Source organism: Uloborus diversus, chromosome 7 (assembly GCF_026930045.1).
Source record: "Uloborus diversus isolate 005 chromosome 7, Udiv.v.3.1, whole genome shotgun sequence".
Classification (NCBI taxonomy): Eukaryota; Metazoa; Arthropoda; class Arachnida; order Araneae; family Uloboridae; genus Uloborus; species Uloborus diversus.
The window spans coordinates 120,787,730-120,813,171 of NC_072737.1; the positions used below are offsets into that span (position 1 = coordinate 120,787,730).

The 25,442-nt window shown below is 31.5% G+C and overlaps 1 protein-coding gene across 1 annotated transcript in view; it reads right to left on the reverse strand.

The window, feature by feature from the left end:
- LOC129226859 (tachykinin-like peptides receptor 99D) overlaps positions 1-24,574 on the reverse strand; it is a 74,383-nt gene extending 49,809 nt beyond the window's left edge. The window contains exon 1 of the mRNA XM_054861489.1: positions 24,180-24,574. Within this exon, the coding sequence (XP_054717464.1) occupies positions 24,180-24,574 (395 nt within the window). The remainder of the gene's footprint in view (positions 1-24,179) is intronic.
- Between the last annotated feature and the right edge of the window lie 868 nt (positions 24,575-25,442).

The following is a 25,442-nucleotide window of genomic DNA, read 5'->3' on the forward strand; positions in this document are numbered from 1 at the left end:
GAAGTTCCTCTATTTCTTACTGTCCATCTACTGCATCCACCTCTATATTTGTCCACCTTTCGTTCTCTCTAACTATCTATCTATAACGATCCATGCATATCTACCTCTGATAGTAATTAACCTTTCTATGTAAAAAAAAACACTTTTTTGCCCAGTTAATATCATCTCTCTATCTATCAAACATAACCACCAATCCCTACAAAAATCATGCAAAAAACCGCGGGCTTTATTTATTTACTTAAAATTACACGCAGAAAAAGACTCTATGTTCCCTGTAGTGTGCAAAAAGCAGCGCTTGCAAAAGATAAAAAAAAAAAAATCACCGCTTTTATTGATTTTTTTTTATATTTCCAAAGGCTGGCAGCAAGAAAAGGTTACAAAGAACAAAATAGCAAACACAAACACAATACATAGAACAAGGAACAATACAGAAATTGCAAAAGGGACAATTGGGACTCTTCACAATCCTTAAATGCGCAAAAATATTTGACCAAAAATAAATATAGCAAACAGTTCAGGAAAAAAAAGTTGGAAAAAAAAAAAAAAAAAAAGATATGAAATCTCTGAACGTTAAAAAAAAAAAAAAAAAAAGTGAAGAGAAAGCAAATGATTTCAGTTAGGTCACGTGATGAGGAAGCGGCAATGCTTACAGGGTCGCGTCGTGTTCTGCATTTAAAAAATTGTAAAAAAAAAAAAACTTTTGGGTATTTTTAAAAACTTTTTTCTTATGAAGGGGGGGGGGGGGAAATGTTTTTACTATTACCAACTAAAATTTTGGAATTGAGGGCTCAATACTTTTTGGAGGATGGGTTTCGAAAAAACTAAACCCAGAAAAAAAATGCCAAATAAAGGTTTTTTCAAAAATTTATAAAAAATACAAAAATTGCTCTATCTTCAAAATTTTTTCATTCATCATATTTAAAATTAAATTTCCTACACTATAGTACAAAAAATATTTGTGCGGTGCGATTGGTTCGGGGTCTGTGAGGTAAAAAGTAATAAAAAGTGCAAAAAAACGCATAAAACATTAAATAACTTTTTTTCTATTAAAAATATCAAAAATCGAAGCCAGAGGTGCACAACTTCAGCAAAAACTGCACCTGTATACCAAATTTCATCTTTCTAGGCCTTACCGTTTTCCCGGGACGCGCGCGCCACACACACACAAACATCTTATTTTATTATATGTATAGATATGAAATTTATTAAGAACATTTAGCTTAACGATTCTTTCGGTGCTACGCTGAAAGGTTGCGTGTTGAAATACAGCGAATCGGCTGGAGACCGCCTTGTTGCGGAAATTTTTTTGAATTTTCAGGTGTGCAATTATGTAAAGAGTTCCTCAAAAAACTCATTTTTTTTCAAATGCCTCTAAAATTTGTTAAACGCAAAAGTGGAAGATCCCCCTTTCAGGGAACGTAGTTCTCAGTGGTACTAATAAACTTTTAAAAAAATGGAAATTGACATGCTTTAGAAAAATCAAAAACATTATTTTAAACTTTTTATTCAAAAGACTGGAAAAAAACTAAAGCACATCTTTCAAAATGTAGCATATGTTTTAAACAAGAGAAAATATCCTTTTAAATAAAACAAACCGCAACAAAATACATTCTACCGTTTTTGAGATAGTGTACTTTAATGATTTTGACGAAAATCCCAAGTGAGAAATCATGACAGGACCGCAATCTTTGGCGGCCTGTATCTGGACCCAGAAATTGTTTTGGGCAAAAAAAAAAAAAAATATTACCTAATTTTTCATGTATTTTAACATATGGTAAATTCAAAAAAAAAAAAAAAATCTGAGACCATCATGTTACAGCCCTTGTTGAATTGACATGGATTCTATTAATAATTTATCTCTACTGTAGGCATCCGCGACTGAAATACTGCACTATTAAATTTAGTGAGCTGCACATTGTCTTTTTTATCGTCTGAACTAGAACCGTAAACCATGTGGTAAAACCTTCCAAAAGGTCTACTTGAGGTACTACTATAACACTCAACACGGAACCAATTAGTAATAAGTCGTAATTACTTATAAACAGCCATAACATATTGAGAAAGATTACAATAAGATGTAAAGCCGACAAGCATTGTTATAAAAACAAAGGAGTCTAATGAGGCGTTAGGCCTTAATAGACGCTGACATCGTGTATAAAGAAATACAAAAAAGGACAGTAATTGATTCTTATATATTATTCAGATTTGAAAGATCGATAGAAGCATTAAAAGCCGACTCCTACGACGCAAAACTGTACAAAAAAGTGTAACAGTGTCTATACAAAACAGTCGGGCCATTTTTTATTATTTGTGTTGCATAACCGCTGCGTGGAAATAAATCACGTCGCACTAGTCGAAGAATGCGACGAGTATGAAGTGCCATCTATGAGTGTTAGCTACCTACTAGTGCGTTCTTAAGTTTTCTGCGATCATTTTAAATTGTATTTTTGGTGTTTAGGCCTTATTAGCCGAAAGGCCTTAATTCCCGCACATACCTTATATAATACGTGAAAATATTAGTCTTATACTATTTATAAAATGTTGGTATTTCTTTGCAGTTTTATTAATGTTTAATGCATTCTCCGCTTAAAGAGACCATATAATTTACGGTAGCATTCTCATTTAGATAAATGTGTCTTTTGATACTTCAGGTCTCAAAGTACATCAAAAATGAAAGCTGAAGAGTGCCTGCAATATTTTATTAAACTTTAAGCATTGTGTGTTTTATGCGTGTTAAAATCATTTTGGCCATTTAGTGAGCAAATTAAATAACGTCGGTCTAAGTTGAAAGTCATGCAAACTTTATGTTAAATATTTACTCTCCCTGCAGGTATTTAACAACTCAACAAAGTACACTTAATAGTTTAAATAAACATAGCTGTCTGCAATCATCTCCGGGGAGATTTTATTTCAGACTTTTAATTTTGAGGTAAGTGGTTAAGCATTTATCATTTTTAACATTTCTTACGAAATCCTTTAATTAGTTAAAAATTTACCCATTTATTAATGATCTATGAAAGCCGCGAGTTGCTTTCTATATTTAATTTATAGTAAAAAGTTTTAAAATTTATTCTTCAAGCATTGTTTTTCATTTATTTATTTATTTATTTTTTTGAGTATGCAAACATTTTAAGTGTTTAATGAATGCTCTTTTACTTTGCCAATTGCACAAATAGAAATTAACATTTGATTTAATTAAAATATTGAAGTGATAATCCTGGTAAAATTACATGATTAATTTCTGCTTACGTACCAAATTATTTTCATTTTTGTTTCAATCAAAGATGATATTTACTTATTTATTTATTTTTTTGGATGCTTTCTTAACTTGAAACATCCATTGAGAATGGCTTTTCAGAGACGTTAGACATCTTTCAATCTACACTGTCAATCAAGTCGTAAGGAAATGTAAAATCAAATGTTAAAAATTAATTAAATGGTTTAAAATCGTATCGTATTCAAAAAATTTAATTTTTAAGAACAAAATCAATACGCTTCATTTGTTCAAGTTCCTCTTACTTAGCTATTAACTCAGAAATATCTATTGCTTGATTTCTGAGCAATGACCTTGAACATTAGTAGTGTTCTTTAAAACAATATAAATGCAATGTGTAATGCATGAATCCTTTAATGACTCACCATTTCACTGAAAGTTCACTACAGTGATCAGTGCTGGATCTAGGGGGAGGGGGAAGGAGCCGGGACTTTTGCCCCGGTAGGCAACTTTTGGGGGGCGACAAATTCACTTTATTTTTGTGGGTTTTTGAAACTTAGTATAAAACTTGAAGGACTATGAGTACGGACAGCAGTTTCAAGATTTGTATCGGCTAGGAAAAAAATCATAGATCCGACACTGACAGTGATGGAATTATTACTATTTTTACTTCCTTGTATGAAGAAGGAAATATGTTCGCAAAAAAATAAAACAAAATAGTAAAAAAAAAATTACTTAGTCGTCAGCGGCTGGTACGCACGTTTAGTTTGTAGCTACTTAATCCAAATTTTTTCATTTCGTAAGGTTATTTTGATTTTCTATTTTTTTTTTTTTTTTGATTTTTTTTATTTCAAAAGAAGCTGTAGAAAGCACAACCTAAACTTTTCTGGAAAGGTTTCAACCTATTTTTTACAAAATAAATTTACATTACTGTACACTGCTTATTGTATAATCTAATAGTGCTGAAGTTTTTGTTTTGAAGCTATTTGTGAGTGCTAAATTAAATTGAAGCTGTTGTAATCTCTTGTCTTACATTGTAAAAGTTAAATACAATGTAATCCATATCAATAAAGCATATAATATGTGTGTATGTATGTTCTCTATACAAATCCAATTTACATCGGACTTTGACCAAATTCGGCATTATGGTACTTCTGCATTCGGGAAGGTTGGGGGGGGGGGGGGGTGTTAAAAGCCAAAAAAAGTACCGAACCGTACAAATTTTAATTTTAGAAGCAAAAAAGAACATCAAATGACTTTTTTGACCCGGAATAACTATCAAATCATCTCAACTTCAGTCTTTTTGCAAAGTCCGAGAAAAATACTCCTTTAGTAAATTTTTTGCAATCGGATTTGAAAATTCCAAAGGCCTAAATTAACCAGGAAAATAGTAAACAGAGTTTTGAAAGAAATAAAAATCAAATTTAAATTGGATATTCATCGGGTGACGATTTAAGATGATGAACGAGACAAAATTACTGAAAAGAAACAGCTGAATAAATAACTGTTGCCTTTTAGTGCTTGAAAATGAACCAATTATATTCTACTTGCTTTCTCTTTCACGATTTTCCTGTAAGGGGAGACATTAAAATATCACCCTTTTTGATTATTATTTCCGCTATTTATCTTTTTTTTCTTTTTTTGCTTTTGCAGCAGAAAATAATCAAGGATTTTAGTAGTATTATTGGAATTTTTACTGTTGTTTTTATCTGATCAGGACTTTCAGATGTTCCATTAAATTTATTTAAGAATGTTTATTGCTAACGTAAATTTTGAAGAACTTCCGTCGTTATTCTATTGAGAACTTTTAGAGAAAGTTGAACTTATTCAAAAGATACTTTTTTGATTCTATTCTTCCAATTCTAACGGGGGTTAGAAAGAAAAAAAGAATGTTGATGTTATTTAGAAATATTTCCTTATTCTGAAAGGAATTGTTGGAGCTGTTTGAATTTTTCAGACAAGCATTTTTGTAGTTGACGCTATTTGAAACCTATAACCCTTATTCTAACAGATATTGTTAGAAACTGATGTCCTATTCCTAATGGGGAGTTTTAGAGAATGTTTTTCTTTTTCTTATGAATCTCCTTTTTTCGTAATCGGAAGTTCATGGACTGTTTCTTATTTTGATGGGGGAACTTTAGGACTTTTGCCTTGACTTAAGTAGGTGTGTTTTGGTTATAATGTCTAGATTGTACTGGGGACTTTCGGGGCCTGTTGTAATAATTCAAAAAAAAAAAAGGGGGATCGCTAGAGCCGGTTATTGCTATTTTGGTACACTTGCTTTTTTTTTCTTTCGAAAATGAACCTTTTAGCTGTATTTCTTCCTAATAATTTGGGTATTAGGTTTTTCTCATTTGAATTGAAATTTTCAAACTCATGTCTAAATTTCAATTGGGTATTTAAGAACTTTTCTTCATCATTCTAACGTAAAATTTTACCCTTGTTTTATATTGTTGAACTAGCTTTAGTTTACATAACTGTTGTTTTCGAGGTATACCTATCAAAGCTGGGAGACGCAGCTACCGAGGATTTTTAAACGTTTAGAAACAATATTTTCTGGTTCAAGTTTAACTACGTTATTAAAATAACTTTCTTCACATCACATGGTTCAATGTTACATTTGAGGGCAGGAAAACTTGGAATCAGGCAAATAAATAATTTGAAATGTTTTTATTATTTTTATTTCGTAATTCTTAGATAAGTAGAAAATTTTGGATTATGCTTTAAAAATTTCCTACATTTTCAAGCGAGCGCATTCAATAACACTATTAAAGTATAAATAGAGGAGTTAAAATACATAAATTATATATGAATTAAAGTAGTCATGAATGGCTATAACTTGAACATTTATCACAAGTAAGACTCTCGCATGCACAAAACAAATGTACGATTCCGATATAAGTTCTACCATGGTAAGATGCAAGCATATAAATTACAAAAGCATTTCATTATAAATCTTAACAACGAAACTGTACTTGGTCTCAAGAAGGTTAATTAAGGAGAAACGAGCACAATTCCGACATTAATTAAACGTATAAAGGACCAGAACTTCAAGCATTACCCGCTGTGTTTTAAATTACGTATGAGATTTAAAGAAGTTTTAGACTGCGTGAGGAAAAATATCTATTCACTTCTAGTAAAGGGGTTTAAGTTTATATACTACTAGCAGTACCTGCACGCCGATGCCCGTGCTAAGAAGTTAAAGGAAGTCCGTTGAACAAAAAATAAATAAATAAATAAATAAATAAATAAATAAATAAATAAATAAATAAAATAAATAAATAAATTAATAAAAAATAATAAAAAATCCACGCCCGCCGCCCCTTTTCTGATGTTAAATGACCATTTGTTTTCAACTAAGATGCATACACACCTTTTCAAAAGGCCTATTAAAGTCTCTCTGGAATTTAAACCTATTCGTTAAAACACATAAAAATATAAACAATGGCTTTAAAACTTAAAATAATCCTTCAACTACATAGTTCATCGCTTAACGCGCCAAGACCCACGCTACCGTAACCCTGTCCTTTAGCGAGTGAAGCGGTTTTTCCCCTGCAATTAAAAGTTTTTCGCCAAATAAACTATGCTATAATAAAAACGTTATAAAGATCAATCACAATTGAATAATACGACACATCAAATTATTTACATAGATATGTAAATACCTACAACTATAAGAGAAAAAACAAAACGTTGAAGAAATAAGGAAAATAAAACCCAATAGAAAAATCCTACAAAAACAAATTATGTACCTGAACATCGAAAAAAATACCGCGTTCGAAAATCTGTTCGCTGATTACAACAGCGTGGCATTGGCATGGTCCCTCGCAGCTATCAACACTGTCGGCCAGCGCCTTCTCGAAGAGTTAACTTACCCTCCCCCCCCATCTGTTAGGAATTCATATAACAAAACAATCAATTAAACATTTAATTTGGAATAACAAATATTTCGGTCAATCTGGTTTTAAAAAATTGTCAGTAGTCTTCCTCAATAAACTGACTATTCAACACAAAAAGAATTTTTCAATTCGCACCAGTAGTTCCCAATATAAGCGTTTTCAAACAGACAAACTCTTCAGCTTTATAATGTATTAGCATAGAAATAAATTTTCTCGTTTTCATAATATATTTTATTGCTGTTCCACTCCTAGTAGTCATATCGTGATATTATATAACCTATAGCCTTTCTCAATGAATGGACTACTCAACACAAAAAGAATTTTTCAATTCGAACCACTAGTTTCTGAGATTAGCGCGTTCGAACAAACTCTACTGCATTTATATTCTTAATATGTATTTCAAACTTAGTTTTTTACTAAGTCTTCTGTTGACAGTTTTTTACTAAGCACGTATACATTCCCCTTTAAAATTTCGTGATGTTTAATATAGGTACTTACTGCCAAAAGAAAGAAAAATTGCTTATTTTCGGAAGAAATCTGAATTGGCAACATATGGGCTCCGAAAAGGACCTGTTTTTCAAATTTTCGTTTTAAGGGCCGACACATTTTAAATACTCCACATTTTTGTTACATCACATTGCGTGCCCCCATGAAGTTTTCTAAATTTTAATTCTAAAAGAAGTTTTGGCTCACTATTGTCATACCGAGCCCCTGCTCAGCTCAACCATTGCTGCTAGTTTCTCCCATGTGGGGTTCCATAAGGCCAAAAAAAAAAAAAAAAAACATTGTAATGGACCCCTAATCCTGTAAATCCACCACTGATGGAGAATCCGCAATTTTCTTCATAAGTACAGAGTTCGATATAATCACCGATCTGAGCTCAGCTTTTAGAACTTAGTAGGTGAGGGTGGTCGCCCAAAGCGAGTAGGCCTTCGTATGCCCCCCCCCGCACATGGTGTGTAAGCGGCGTCGCATACGTATGTTGTGTTCACATCAACACCCCCGAGTTTCAATCAGTCCCAGCGAAGTAGCATTGAAGCGCCATGGCACAACCAGGCTTAAAATTGGAAAAAAGATACATTTCTAAAAACAACTGAAGTTTTGTAACTTGTGATTAGTCGAAGATCAGCTAATGTTTTTGATTGTCAATAATATTACTTTACTCTGGCACCATCCACCTACAGCCTACGATAGTCATTTCGTTTGTTTCTTTTTTAAATTTAAGTTTATAATAATTAAAATAAAAAACGTGCTTTTGGGCAAAGCGGGCGGGTATAGGACTTGATCATATATTTATTAATAATTCCTTGACTCGTGTGCTGACTTAGATTTTCTATTTCAATAGGGTAAGTATAACTTTAAAAAGTTATTTCTTAGGATGGCAATTAATTTGTCTATGAATTTAATCAGTTATGTCGTTATGTTTTATAAACAAATGAGCTGACTTTAAATTGGATAAGTACAACTTTTTTATGCATTTTTTTATAATGGCAGGTAGCTAGTCATATAAATTCACATTTGATTGACAAATGTACCAAATCACAATTAGATAAGCTTACCCGCTTCTGGTTCCGTGATAGGGCAAAGTGGGTTTTTCAACTGTTTGCAAAGTTTGATAATAATAAGTTTGCAAAGTTTGATAAATATTGGGTTTGAAATAATACGAAAATCACTTTTTAGTTTGAAGTTCAAAAACCCAGCTAGGAAATAAGACCGAAATTGTTGCGATAAAAATCCAAAAACTACAATTTTTGAGCGTTTTTTTAAAACCTACCCGCTTAGGGCCACCCTCCCCTATATATAAAGCAAACTTTGCAGCATTTTAACGAAAGAAATGGAACAAACATCCCATATTAAAACGTTTCCATACTGGTCTATTCATTGACCAATAATGTTGAACACCTCAGATAAGAATGACAATTATAAAAAAAAATAATAATAATTTTGGAGCAAATAAGTTTTGCCTGAGTAACTTACAGTTGAGCGTGCTTTCTCCTTTATGAGTGCAATGCGTTTACGTTTTTCAAATGTAAAATACTGTTTGTGTGCAGAAAATATTTATTAGTTGCCTTTTAAGTAGATCATTTTTATAACGTATTAATTTCATAACACATGATATGTTATGCATTTTATAAGCACTATGTGCTTCAAAAATTCAAATATCCCATGAAACATGATGCATGCCGATGCATCGTACTTTATCATATACTTTAACACTCGTTTGAATATTTTTTTAATAAAGTTTTAATTATTCAAAACAAGTTAAATTAAATTTTTCACAAGTTTCATTTCTTAATATTATTTTTTTCTCTCAATTTAATTTTTAAGTGCTTTCTTCTAGGTCATTTAAAATCGGTGTTAGTGTTTAGTACATACGTAGCTTCTGGGAAAATATTAGAAGCAAAAGCAGTCGTTTCAAAACTCTTTCTGAAGGATGAAAAAAGTTACAATTTTTTTACTTCATCATTTGAGCTTTATATTCTAGATTATTTGGGAATTTTACATACATTTTATAACAAACTTTTACAACAGTATTTAAAAGTTTACAGTCGCTATACGACGAAATCTAAGATCAATCATATTGTCCTGTAATTTTCCATGCATCGAAAGTTGGATATGAGCACATTAACAAAACAATATCTCTAATGATGTTTTTTTCTTTATAAAAAAAGAGAGATTTTTTTGTTTTAATACTAACCAGCAAATTTACTTTTCTTACAGCAAATTTCCTGAAGAGTTCAACTTCTAACGCTTCTCCTGTAAAATTTAATTTCTTCGTATTGTGGCACTCTTCTTCCAAACGAGCGATTTTTTGAATGTTAACTCTATTTCATATGTGACACTTAACAAGGGTTAACATTTTTGCTTGATTTCAAATACTAAGTTTTGTTAAAATATTTTATTGAAGCTTTAAACAATGTAACAATTGTAGATTTGTTATAATTTGAAATTTTCTTTGCAGTTAAAAACATTTATAAATTTTTAAAACACCATATACTTTATTCCGTACTTAGAACATCAAACTTTAAAAAATTCTAGGAGGGATAATACATACCTTGGGGAACCAAAACGTGTTAGTTCTACATTTAAAATATGCAAGAGAAATATATATCTTAACTGTGCTGTCAAAACTACTTTTACCTTTAAAAGCTAAACCCAAGCAAATAAAGCTGGCAATAACAGCAGTCAGTTTTACGCAGACTTGTTATTTCATGGAACATCATTTCTTTGTCATTTTTGCTTCAACTCATATCATAAAACTTGGGAAAGAAATGACAACGTAATACAAATTTTCAAGCAAATAATTTACATGACAAAACATGTTTGCTGAAAATTTATAAAAGATGTATTCTCCAAAAGTGTTTAACTCTCTCTATTTCGTTTTCACATTTCCTTACATTCAAATGTGGTTTCCAGCTGTTATGTGCGTAAACATGACACTATATCAGTGGAACTTTTAAGAAAAAAAGAAAAAAAAACATCTTTTACTTTTAGGTTTTTGTTAATTTGTGTCTGTTTTTTTTCAAAGTGATAAGGAAATATTTTAACAATTTAATTTTAATGCACTGTGATACGCAACGCAATTCAGCATGAGTTAACTTGATTTATCTATTTATATTGAAGTCTTCAATTTGAAGTCAAGTTAATTTGTTATGTAGAAGCAAGATACTACTTGAATAAAACAAATTAAGAAAGACTTTAAAAGATCTATGGGACTCTAAAAGAAAACAATATGGAGAGAACTAGATCTACTTAGGGATTGTTTTACAACAGCTAATTCAGCCAATGTGCCTAATATATTTTCCAAAAATTACCAAAATGCGCTTAGAGCTCCTTCAAGCAAGTCAAACTTATTTCAAAATGCGAAGATTAAAAATCTTTACGAATCCAGCGTTTTGTTTCTTCACGTGCTCATACTATGGAGGTAAAATTAAATATCTGCAAAACTTGCAACTTTCGTAAATCATAAGCCAATCGATTATTCTTTTAATTTTATATTATTTCTAGTAAATTGATTAGTAGTTATTTGTCTTAAATAGCTGGCCACAAAGCGATTAGGAACGAATCTCTCTCAATCCCGTCCAGAACCATTTCAAAATCAACGTTTCACTGCCAAAGAAAACCATAGCAAAAGCAAACTATAAAAGTTCACCATTGCGCCTATATAAAAAATACGATAATATAAGCGATTATATTATTATAAATTGAATTTTTTTTAAACATTTTGAATGTGCAGGCATAAAAATTAGTAACCGCATACCTTGAGTTAGAATTTTAATGGAAAGTTAAAATAAATAAATAATAATAATAATAATACCGTGTTTAACTTTGAAAACCAAATTATTTAAATTATGTTTCTTTAACTAATTAGACAATACTACTTATTTAAAAAGTAATGCTTAAAAAACAAAAGTCAATTCGTGCTTAGGTCAACAAAGATTTTTTAAGTTACTTTCTATTAAATAGTTACAATCAATGAAAATATATATATACATATGACTGAATTACAATATTAAATCGCAAAATAGAAATTAGATTAATCTAATGAATTAGTATTTGGAAAAAAAAACTATATTAACATCAAGTGTTATCCACTACAAGTTTAAAAAACGTATTTGAACTCCAGGGGATGGATAAAAAGTATTTTATCGTAAACGATTGACAATTTGATCAAAATATATAATTATACATAGGGAGAGTGTGAACCAATAGCAGGAATTGAAAAATGAAAACAAAAGTGAAGTCGTACACCGAACGTTTTTTCAAGCCAAAAAAAAAAAAAAAAAAACGGAAAAATGAAGAGGGCGGAGAGTGAAATGCTTTTTTTTATATTTATTATTTTTTTTAATGGATTGAAATGATTTTGTTACTATCGCTTCAAGAGTTTACTGTTAGGTTAAATAAAGAATAAGAATAATAATTTCTGAAACTAATGCGTAGATGGATAAGACTACAAGTAACACTAAATAATAATTCAAAATAGCAAACAGAACATCTATAATTCATGTGTTTGAGTATCTGGATCAAGAAACATTAAAAGCAGTGTATTACATAATAATGCATGCGAATATGCGAATACTTAAATCTGCTTAACTTGAAGGACATCAAGTTAAGCACAAATAATTTAGAGGAAGATTTAAATATTTCAGAAAGGAAAATGTTTATTATACAAACTTGACGGTACTATAGAGACTATTAGTTATTAATAGCTCTGTAGGTAAGCTGAGAAATACACACTATGAATTGACGAATAATGAATAACCTAAAATACATAAAAGCTCTCCTAGCAAGCATGGTTTATGGTATATCTATAGCTTAACGTTTTAGACACATTGAAGTAAAATGTTTTGTATGGTTCAAAATAAACGACACTAAATTGATGATGCACACAATATCTGAAACTATTTGAGCGCATTATATCTACTCCGGCAAGTTTCCTCGGCTTTAGTACCTGAAACAGAACCCATTTAACTGAAAGCCTTCGGAAGTGCATTATGTATATTTCATCAGCGCGTTGTTATCTAGAAAACGTGATTCCGATTGTTGCTTTCAATGTGAAGAGACTGCAAATAAAAGAGTTCAATGATGACGTATCTTCTGCATGCAAATTCAAAGTTGTTCATTGAAATGGTGGTAGAAATGCTAAAGTTAATTTTATGCAAGGAAATGTATGAGCATGTCGAAGACAATTTCAAGTTGGCATAACTTACTTTAATTTAAAGAACATATTTGTATGGCTTTCTTTTGATTATAAGTTGTTCAATAACTAGGTTTCAGAAATACTACCAAATTCGAAGAACATGGAATGGTAGAACAGTTGTAATACAAAAGAACTGCCGTCATAAAATAAAAGTTTCTCTAAATTTAGCGCAGGGGTAGACCACATTCCCAAACATACGAAACAAGATTATGAGACAGTTAAATAAAATTGACTTCAAACATTCAGAAATCAGTTGAGTTTTCTAAAGTAAGGTTCAGTTAGTATAGATATTTAGTTCCCAAATTCATTTATCTTCAAGTACGCTTAAATAAAGGAGGTTATTAGCAGTAAGTTACAGCGCTTAATCCATGGCTAAGACAAAACTACATGCAACACACCGTCAATACGGCTATCATCCAGATACTGCAATGTTGCGCTTGTTATGACTTATCAGTCTGAAATAGGGAATAACCGAGCTGGAACAGATGTCATCTTTTTGAAGCTGAGAGTGACAACAAACTGGTAGATAATGAATATTCACCCCACAAGTGAGAGTTCGCAGTATAGCTCCAACAATGACACGCAAACGTGATTGCTAGTTCTCATAGTTTAAAAAAGAAAGAGAGAGAGAGAGATAACCCGTAAACCAATTAAATAGTCTCTACAATTTACTTCTGTAAATGTCCTTAAACGGGAAATATAATCAAGAATTTCATCTAAGACACTTTGACTGTTTGTCGTTAGTTGATTAAGTGCACAGGTAATAAATTTGTAAACTGTAAAAAAATCACATTAAAAAAACTCCTTAAAATAATTTTAAATTCTTGTTATCACTATAAAAAAGGACAAATAACGCACCAAATAAATTATTAATGAAGAATAAAAAGGCTAGCTTAAAGTACAGCATATCTCATAAAGCACCAGATTGCATATGAGCGACATAATATTGCAAAATATAACAAAATCATTGAAACGCGTCTAGCTTTTAAGAGTCTACTTAATTTCACCGTTAAGTGGAACATCATGCTTTTTGACAGCATATCTCGTAATTTTAAATCGTATTCGAGAAATTTAAATAAATCGATATCTCCTGCAAATGTCATTATCCTTACAGCAGTCGATAGCATTATCGGATTAGTTTTCTGTCATCTGCAAAATTAATTGGCAGGCACTGCGAATTCAAATGTAAGCAGTGGAAAGATAGAGTTTGAAAACTTTATTGAGAAAGCTTTTGAAGTATTCAAATAATAAGTACGTATTTCAGGTATAATAATGAGGAATACGTATCTTATGCATAATAATGCATAATAATGAAGATTGCGATATATAGTCAATCTAAAACATTGCGAAGCATAAACTAAAACATATCACGTTGCGAGGATGCAACTTCAACACGGCTTTAAACTTTATTTAATCTAAGAAAAGAATAATTTTACAATTAATTCTTATTGATAGTTATTTTAACCGTAATTTTAGTTTTAGAGGTGTTCAGTTTAACTCCCAGTGGATGATCTTATGTGCGCCATAGAATGGTGTTTTAAAAATTTAAAAATTATTAATTAACTGCAATATATTTTTATTGCATTAAGCTCATACGTGATCAGTTAATTAATTTGCCAATTAAATTAGTAACAGTCTAATAACGGAGAATAAAATTTTCAACCGCTACTTTTTTTTTATTTCTCGGGCTATTAGACTGCTTAAACAAAGGAACTAGCCGCTAAGATGATATTTGTTTTTTGTGTAACTCATTTGCCATAATAATTCTGCTTTTTTAATAATTCTTTTTAACTGTATTTTTCTGTGCTTTACAAATAATAAGATAAACGAGACTTCTTTAATATTATATAAGGTAAAATATTTCCTACACGTTATTAAAATATTTTTTTAAAGGCAAGTTTAAAATGCCTGCAGTACTTAAATGTTTATAAAAATAGTTAAAAAAAAAACCTCTCATCCCATTTGAATTTTTTAATTAAACATTTTTTTGAGCAATCACGATTGCTTATTGTTCTTACTTGATCGTTTTTGACGTTTGGTTCTTTTTTTAGCTTGGACCAGGTGCCTCTGCAGCACCACTGCCCACCAGCCTCTGCGGGCGCAACTCCTCTCGGTAGCCGCTTCTCCTTGGCGGTGGTGTCCATGTTCTGCACACACGCACGCCCACACAAACACGCCAACGTGCATTCATACAAGTGTATGCACACACACACACACACACAAGCCTACACATGCACGCACACAACTATACACATGTATCCTTCCTGGAGGAGGGGCAGGCTTGGAGGTACAGGAGCCGTTTCTAGAAACAGTAACCCCAATGAGTAGGGTCCTGTCGCAATTCGTGATTGAGAAATACATAATTTGAATTCATGATGTCAAAATTCAAATTATATTTTTTTTATTGTTACAATATGCTCGTAACTGATTAAAATATACATGGCGACTGTCAATGTTACTTACTACGTAGGGGAAAAACTCGGACAAGCAATTTCAACATAAAGTTACTAAAACTTAATAAATTTACCGAAGATTGGAAACTGAGAAAGATAATAGAGCCTTATCAATAAATAAATAATTAGTTTCAAAGGGACTGCCATTTTGCATTGATACAGAGGAGTAACCGCGTATTGAAATTTTCAGTTATGGGCCGCAAGTCTTCTACATTTTTACCTGTTCCAGCCAAAGCAATTGCTTTAGAGAGTCCAAGCTTTTGTATGGTTAAGGGTTAACCGTAGACTGTAAAATAAATGAAACCCATGGGATTAAAATCTGGTGAATTGGGTGTTTACATTACAGTTAATATAATGTCAGGATTAAGTGCCTTGCAACACTTATATCTCTCTAGCCTTGTGAGCTGGTGTGGACTGTGGAGTTTCTTTGAAACGTCCAGTTAATAGTTTTATCTCTCGGAAGTGCACTAACTTCTGAAATGTCCCAATGATGCACTTACTGTCCCGTCACCAAGTTTAAATTTATTTTCATGTGCAAAAAACATTCAATGACATTTCAGTTCATACAAATACAATTCTCAGAAAAGAATAAAATTCTGCTATTTTTTATATGTGTGTTCTTTCTTGGCAAAGTATTATTTATTCACAATTAGCTTCAAAACTTTCAACACAAAATTTACTCAACTTGGTAAACAACAAATTATCCTTTCCGCAGTTTGGCTGATGCTGAAAAACTTGTGAAAATATTTGCTAGGGACCAGCATCAATCTGCTATGACTGTTGGATCTCCTGTTATAATTCGTTTTGAAAGAAATGGCAATGCGTAAACGTGCCCTGGTGTACCCTAGTTCCTTAAAAAATTACTTTTAATACGCGCTAAGTTAAAGCAAAATTAGACAATCCCGAGCACAAATATAGAGTTACAAAATAAACAGTAAATGCTACTGTATATGCATTTAAACATAATCTGGGTTCAAATTATCAAATTTTTCTAACACTTCTCTTATTTATATCAACAAATTAAACAAGACATTTTGGACTCACATCTACGTTTTCAGTGCTTTATCGAAATGGTAGTCACCGGTTACTACTTTCAGCATTGCAAAAAGAAACTAATATCCTTTCACTTGGCCATTTCAATGGTTAATGGACCATTTACAACATTTATGAACAGCGATAAATACAATTTCAGACACGTTATTTAAAAGCTGAGAAAACAGTTTGTTCTTTAATGGCTATTCCTTCAGATGAGTTTGAACTTATATATTTTCTTGAACTATTTCTCTAAAATTTGACTGAAAATCATCATTTTGGAGTGGAAAGCATTCAAGAAATAAAAAATCAGTTTATTATTTGAGATGTATTAAAACTGTTATTTTTCAGCACTTTTAATGATTTTTGAAGAAAAAATGTCTGAAAGCTAATATGATTACTTATTCATCATTTAGAATTAATCATCATCTGGAATTTATTATGAAAACAACTAAACGAATAAACTTCCATTTTAAAAACTGTAGCAAATATTTATTACTAAGCAAAATCACCCTTAGCTTCATAAGTAATAAACAAAAATAGTTTCATCTTGAAGCAAATTGCAGCAAAAGTAAGAAGTAGAAAACAGTTTCTGCTTTTCTTACTGCAACTAATAACGCTTGTTATGTATGATTAATGAGCTGCGTGCAGGAAAGTTAATGATTCTTTACGAAGTATTTATGAACAGAAAAATTTGAATTGTGTGCGTATTGTCTTATATTTTTTAAAGCTTCCGCTGGCAATATTTAAAACCTATGTGTTTATAAAAGAATTACTTTAATAAAGTTTACAAAGGATTTTACGCATCGGATGCTATGCTTTTTTTTTATGTTTCTACAACAATTAACTAAAGTTCATTTTCTCGAAGGGTTAGCTTTACTTAACTTTTTTTCTGAATCTTGAATCATATGCGTGCGGTATACTTGCATGCGAACGGTACGAGGCTCTAAAACTTATTTTTCTCATTTAAGGCAGTGAGAAGCAAAGGTTATGTAAGTGAAAAAATTAAAAAAAAATGGAGAAAATCAGTAAAGATGGTGGGGGAACCTATAACCATCTTTAGGGCAACATATGGTATTAGAAGCTCTGGCGGGTGTTGCTGTAATGCATGCTTTAGGGCAAAAATCAATGAAAGCCTACTAGAATCTGAACATTAAACACGTTTTACATGAATCTTTAAATTGTCCACTTACATCTCTTTGCTTCTAACTGCCTCATTTGTTGTTTGAGTGAACGCGTTATTTTTCAAATGCAAAATAAACAGAAACCGTTAAGCGATACAATTTTGACTAACAATCTTTAGTTTTAGTTCATCTCTCCAGAAGCAGTTGAGAAAAAGATTCAGGTACCAGAGTTACCAAGAGTATGGTATAAATTAAACTTAAAAATTTTTTTTTGAACATGTCTGCTTTTTCCATGCAATTTAAAAATAATTTATAGTTCGTATTGTTAAATGGAATAGCTATTACCTCTCAAAGAACCGACAATTGAAACTTCAGCCATCCAAGGTCATAACGTTTCAGTTATGCAAGATTCTTACGCACATGTCAATATACGTACATGCGATTACATAGATGTCACAAAAAAACTCGTTATAATTAAATCATGAACGTTAAAGCGAAACTTCCAGGGCTGTTTATGTGCCTGTAGGTGCATATGCACGTACATATGTGCGAAAAAAAAAAAAAAAAAAAACTAGCAAAATTCTTTCCGCTTAAAATGTAAATTTAGGTTGAAATTTGAGTGAAGTTTTTTTTCGTAAATACAGTAATTGTTTCACGCAATATACCGACAGTCCAGTTGTAACATCCAGAGGCTGCAGTTTCATCCTTGTTATGGATTCAACACTCTGGAATAGGGAATAACTTAATTTAGGCAGATGTCATCTTATTGAAGCTGTGAGTGCTAACTAAAACTAACAGGTAGCTAACTAACTGGTAGCTACTAACTGGTAGCTAAAATAAATTAAGCTCGTCAGCGAGAGTCTGCAAACATGGCGCGGTTCAACTTATAAATTGTAGACAAAGCTTTGGTATTTCAGCATTAATTACGACCCTTAGTATAGTGTTAAGCCTTTATTTCAATTTACGAACTAAACCGTACCATGGCTGAGGACCGTCGCCAGTTAGCTAAATTTAATTTAGCTACCAGGTTGTTGCTACTCTCAGCTTCAATTAAATGACATCTGCCTCCAGATCGATTATTCACTATTCCAAACGGAGGAAACCATAACAAGGACAAAACTGCAGTCTCTGAATGTCATAATTTAACTATTAGGCCTTTACTTCAATTTACGAACTGATCCGCACCATAACGGATAAGGACCGTCGCAGGTGAGCTAAATTTAGTTTAGTTACCAGGTTGTTGCTACTCTCAGTTTTAATGAGATGACATCTGCCTCTAGCTCGATGATTCACTATTCTAGACTGAGGAGTAATAACAAGGACGAAACTGCAGTCTCTGGATGTCATAACCCGGCTGTTGGTACATTGCATGAAGTTCTGCTTTAACCCTGACTTTCGGGCGAAACTTACTATTTAATAGTAACTGGTTTTCTGGCCGTGGTGGCCTGATCGGTAAGGCATTGAACTTGGGGCCGGAGGATCTCGGGTTCAACCCTCGCTGGTCGAAGATCCATCGTCGTCATTAATGGTGAATGGGCGACGTTAAATATGCTCGTGGTCACAATGTCCTCCGAATGAAACGATACCTCTGGGGGTGCAAGACCAGAAAGTTATTCTGCTCCTGGCCTGGTTATAAATTCTCAAACTGTCCACAGATGGCACCAGCATCTACTGTGTTGTCTCCTGAAGGCAAGGCGCCTGGCACGCAGTCCTGCATAGTTTGAGGGCCAGAGGTCCCTTTGATAGTTGATAGTTGATAGTAACTGGTTTTTTTATCGCGAGGAAACGAAAATCAATATTATTTCAATTGAAGCACTCATATAAATAGTTATGGCAGATAAAATTGTGGAAAGATATACTTGTGAAAAAAGTGCCAGATTTGGGGGAAAAGTCTTGCCGTGAATCTTTCAACTTTGGTTCATTTATAATTAAAAATAATTAAATAAAAATGTACAGATAATACGTTTTGGTGGTGTCAATTAGTATTGCTTAGTCATAAGTTTGTGCGAGCAACAAGCTTATCTCATTTCATGATGGTAAGCATTTGTAAGCTTTATATGCACATTTTACTACATGCAAATGTGCTTCTGATACAAAAGAAACAACGTAAAAGTGAGCATTTAATGACGTGTATATTATGAAAACATTTCTTCATATGTTTTTATTTGCAAACAGCTCCAGTTTTACGAAACTATTCATCTGAGAATACATCTTAATTAATCTAGCATATTTTCATATCTAAATAGTTGTGACATAGTTTAAATATATCTGTATTAAACAAACGCTTTTTGAAAATTATTTTCACATTATGCAATGATAATTAATTCTCAATTGGTCAATAAATCATCCTCATATGTATAATAGCTAATGATCGAGTAACGCTTCTGATGACATCAGCAATGAAACTGGCTTCACTGCATGATAATTTACTAATATATTTTGGTAACTTTTGACATGCAGAGAAATGCTTTATTTTGACGAGGTTGAACTGGATCCGGTATCTTAGCTAAGTTTACTGGTAAGACTGTCATTTTAGGGGAATGAGGAAACGAAAACCGGGTCAACAATGAACGCTATCCACTGAAGTTTAGTGTTAATTCACTGCAGTTCGGGTTAAGATTTCAACTCTCAAAATATTAACTGCAGGAGCAATTTTCCCCCTTCATACCTTGACGGACGATTTTCTAGTACTTTTAAATAATATTAAAAGTTATCATTCCGTACACTCACAAACATGTTACAAGACAAAGTGATTAAATTCAGAACATTTTTGAAAGACACTGGAAGAATAAAAAATATAATTTGCATTTTGTAACAACCAGTGATTTGCAAGAATTGCATAAAATAATTCTGTCATTTAACTCAAGAGAAACATACTCAAAATTCTGTTTATAATAAGTTTCAAGGAACTTCTTTTAGCTTTTTAGTGCTATGAAACACTATACAAAACAAATCTCTGGCGCATTTGTTTTGATTGAATATATTTTGTATCTTAGTACTTGTTGTTACCTCATTTGTTCATTATTTATTTATTTAATTATTTTCTTTTGCGTTCTTTACAAACCTTATGTCCGTAAATTTTAAAATATCGTAAATGTCAAATAATGCTTACATATATCCTGCTACGCATGCTTTACGTTTTCTCTATCTGGCGACTGGTTGATCGCTCAAGGTTTTTATTTTTTCTCTCGTCATTCGCTACATCCGGTTAAACCCTTTCCAATGGACATATCGTCGCCTCAGAGCAACAATGGAATAGCTTATTGTTATTCTTGGAATTAGATGTCTTACTGCTGCTCTGAGGCGAATATATGGTGATTATCAATGTAAATTTTAAAAAAAACCCTGATTTAATTCCTAGTGACCAACTCATCAATTCCTGCTCTTAGATAGGCACATCAATCCCTGATATAACATTGATTTAGTAATTTCTATACTTTTTAAGTTACTATAAGGTTAAGTTTTTCTTTCAAAAGTTCTTAAATAGTTCTATTGGAAGACTGTCCAGACAGGTATTTAACCGTCCGTAAATTGCAATTTAATTGGCTCTCGTTGGGGTTCGTTACTGTTTATTTCTCTTTTGCCCAACTAAAAAACATTTTGACTCCAAACAACTGTAATACTTCATTACGCAGAATCAATTTTAGGTATCCTCAATTTTGACCAGTGTTGTTTTATTGTGAATGCTTAAACAAAGTCCATAAACTTATTTTATAGTTGTCTTTTGTGAATCAATATGTACATTGATAACAAAGTACATTCAATTACAGTCGTTTAAGAATGAAGGAATTTTAATACGACTCGTACGACCAATCGTGCAAGTATTAAAGCTATTCGTTTATAATTTTCTTCGTTCAAGTTTCGTTTTATAGTTATTTCTCGGGATGCGCAGGCAATAAAAAATTTGTAACGTCCTTTTTTTTTCAAACTTTGATTAGATGTTCAATCGATTCAATGCAACTCTGTAAGTTTTTCTAACCAAACCTACTTTCAAGCAATTGTTTTCGTAATGTGATAAGTGCACTGCAAATATTTTGTTTAGAATGAATTACGTTAATAGAAAGCGATTGCTAACTATAATAAAAACATAAACAGTAACTATTTTAACAATTGTATTTGATTAATCAAAATGTGACCTTTATTAAAAAATTTCTCTCCTTATCACTCTGACTATTACTTTTAACAATGATTTTTCCGATGCTCAAGTTATGAAACATTTGTCACAGTTTTTAAGCATTTTATCAAATGTTTAATCTCTAAAGCGCAATTCTGAAAATCTTTTGCTATCCAAACCTATTTCAAGCATTTGTTTACTTAATGAGATAAATGGATTGCTAAAGCTTTGTTTATAAAAAAAATTAGTCAAGAGACAGCGATTGCTTATTAGATTAAAAAAAAAATGAACTGAACTTACTTATGCGTTTAAATTTGATTCTTCGAAATACTACCTTCAATACATAGTATCCTTCATTAAACTTCAGAATATTTCTTTTATAATGATTTTTCCTAATGCTCAAGCTCTAAAATGTTTGCAACAGTTTTTAAGCATTTGATTAAATATTTATTTTTTTAAAATGTGATTTCATTAATCATTTGTTATGAAACCTACATTCCAATATTTGTTAGCTTAATGCTGTAAGTTTATTTCTAATACGAAATACAATCCAAAAAAAAAAAAAGATATAGCTTATAACAAAAAAAAAAAAAAAAAAAAGATAAACTGAAGTTTTTTAAATTTTTGAATTTGATTCTTTGGAAGAATACGTTTTTTTTTTCTCTCCCAATTCTTCAAATAATTCGTGTGAAAAATAGATTTTATATGTAATAAACAAACAAAAAAAAAAAAAAAATTCTTTAACAGACATTTGCAACACTTATTTTACGGACTTAAAATGTCCTATTCTGAAAAATAACATTATTAATCTGTTTATGTATATCATATTCAATAAAAGTTTAAACTAAAAAAAATAATGAAAACAATGTGCAGTAAATGTTTTTAGTTTTAATGTTAAGCAAAATAAAAATGCACGGAATTAGCTTTAAATTATCACACTACCTGGTCAATTTATAGATTAATTTTACACGTTTCGTACCATTTATTATATTTTGAAAAGTTAAGCAATCGGTTTTAATTTTAATCGACTCATATTTTTGTAAGAACATGCTTATACGATCAGAATACCAAGCCAAATTAGCAATTAAAGTTTTCCCGTCGTGTTAGAAACTGATTTAGCTGATTAAAGTTGCGAAACATGCATTAGATTCAAAGATCTGGTGTTTAAATTAACTTAGAACGGGTGCAGATCGCTTTGAGCGTTTGCTAACCTTGAATTTAATTAATTTAGCACATTTATTTTATTCATTATAATCATAGTAATTTGGGTAAGGCAATTTTTATCTAAAAAGCACTAGAGCTACGTTGCACAAAATACATCAAAAGAACCGCTGGCGTTAAAGTGGATAAAATACTTTAAAATTTAACTACATTGAAGGTTTTTTTTTTTTTTTAGTGTGAGTAGAATTTTATTTTCTTCTTTTAAAAGCGCCAATAAGGAAAAATGTTTATTTCTTCCTCAATAATTGCTTATATGCAAATATTTTGAGGTTACTCTTCATCTTTTTTTTAATTACTTTTCACGTGGAAACATATATGCACACAATTATAAAGTGGTGCATGTAAACTGAACATTTAGACTCCCTTTAAAGTACATCTACCTTGAAGAGCAGTAATGCGATGTTAAATATTCACTGAACTTGTTATATGGATTTTTTTTAAATTGTTATTATTCTCGTTTCTTATTTTTATCACTCTTGACATCTTAAATATCAGGTAGATAAAACGACTCAAAATTGCACATGTTCTTAACTGTTTCAGAAATACATTACAATGCTTGTTTTTACAAGCGTTAATATACTGCTTAATGTGCCACTTCTTGACATTTGCATTTGGACCAGGAGATTATCGACATGCGCAATTACACGTTCACAAGAATTGGTTTGAATTCTTGTTGGTTCTTTACTGTTGTATAATTTTCTCATTGGTGTTCGATTAAATCACAATTTTTACTTTATAACATGCTTGCTTTTCTGCCTTGTTGATTTTGTCGGATATCTTTTCATTCATAAGCTAACTTCTTTTTCCTTGAAAAAGCATTTCTTGTAAACGCGTGTCTGAAGTAGTCTGCAATTTTTGTGCAATTGAACGTAGGTATATCTTATTTTACCTAACGTATACATCCTCTTTTATTTATACATTATGTTATGCAATTCTATTAATAAATCATTGTTCTTTGTATTACATTTTAATTAACTTGCATTTGTGTGCCTATTTATTGAAAAACAGTGATATATTTCAATGCTGCTTTATTTCATTTTAAATAAAGAACAAGATTATTCTTAATCTTAATACAATTTTAAAAAGGAGAAAATAAACGAAACACCTTTCCCCATATAAAAGTAGTAGCGGTAGTTAAAAGCCATCCTAAAAGTAGCCCACTGGGAGACAAAGCGGTGAAAAGGAAAAATGACCACGCACGAAGAAAACTGTAATCGAAGTAAAGCTGAAAGAACATTAAAAAGGAATAACAATAAAATAATCAATAGGTTCCTTTCTCCTCTAATGTGTCCTGTCTACGGTATATTAAGATTCCTACTGGTTAAAACCTTTGTTATTTGAAAAACAAACACAGCGTGTTTTATTCTACATTATGTGTAGTGAGTGCAAAGACTTATTGAGATAGAATTATTTTCACTTACCTGTCAAACGAAATGGCTACTAACGTAAACACGGAGGCAGCCACGGAAACTATGGCAATAAAGTTCGAAATTTTGCAATAAGCTTCACCAAAAGGCCAATCGCCGTCTATCATGTATACAAAGTTAAAAATCACATTCAAAGTTGATACCATGGTATCTGCCAAGCTCAGATTAACCAAAAAATAGTTTGTAACACTGCGCATTCTTTTGTGCGCAAGAACAATCCACATGACAATTGCGTTTCCTCCCGTGGCAACAAATATCATAATCCCAAATACAACACTCCATACTAGTTGTTGCCACCATGGTAGAATAAATATATTCCCATAATCTTCATGACTACTGTTAGTAAAGTTTGAGTCATTGTAATAATCCATATCACTGTCAGATTCCATATCTTTTTTAATTACATATATTTCGTTACTTATAAATATATATTGAATTTCTTGTAAAATTGCTTGAAGAGCTCTTCTTGAAGATATATATTTATGAAATATAAATAATCCCGTACGAGTTCTGTTAGGGAAACAATGTGTTTTCCAAAACGCACATTATGTCCAACTATTTTATTTTACTCATTGTGACAAAATATTGTTTTATGTTCTCAAGTTTTGAAGGTAATGTGGTCCATATATGTTAAGGTAATTTAGTTCACTGTCGAAAATTTACTCCAGAGTCGTGAAGGTTATTTGTCGGCAGAAATTAATTTAGTCAACAGTCCTTAGTTTCGTAATAGTATTGGAGGTAATTTAGTTTACATTAGTTAAGTTGATTTTTTCCAGAGTCGTTAAGGTAATTTAGTTTGCAGTCGTTTAGGTAAGATAGTCCATATTTTTAAAGACACTGAACTTCAAATTCCTTAGTATAATGTCGAAAGTCCTCCTTTAAGTTTGTTCCAGTCCTCTGTCTGGAATCTTTAGAGAGTTCATTATTGACTTCAACATAATATCATCAAATCTCAAATGCTGACTTTTGTTTAGTAATTTTTCTTTCTGAAAATAGAAGAAACAAAGATACATTTTTTAAAACACAACATTACCCATACAATTATTTTATAGCATTACATTCTAAATTAATGTTTTTTAACATAAACTTGATTATAACAAAAACCAGTAGCAGAACAGCCCATGAAGACCAAGGAGGCCTAGTGTGCCCATCTCAATTCTCCTGAGATAGGGCTGCTGGAGGCAAGACCGGGCTCAGATGTCACGGTTAGTGGTCAGCCAAACGTGGAATACCCAGGGCATAGTTCCCAAGCACGCC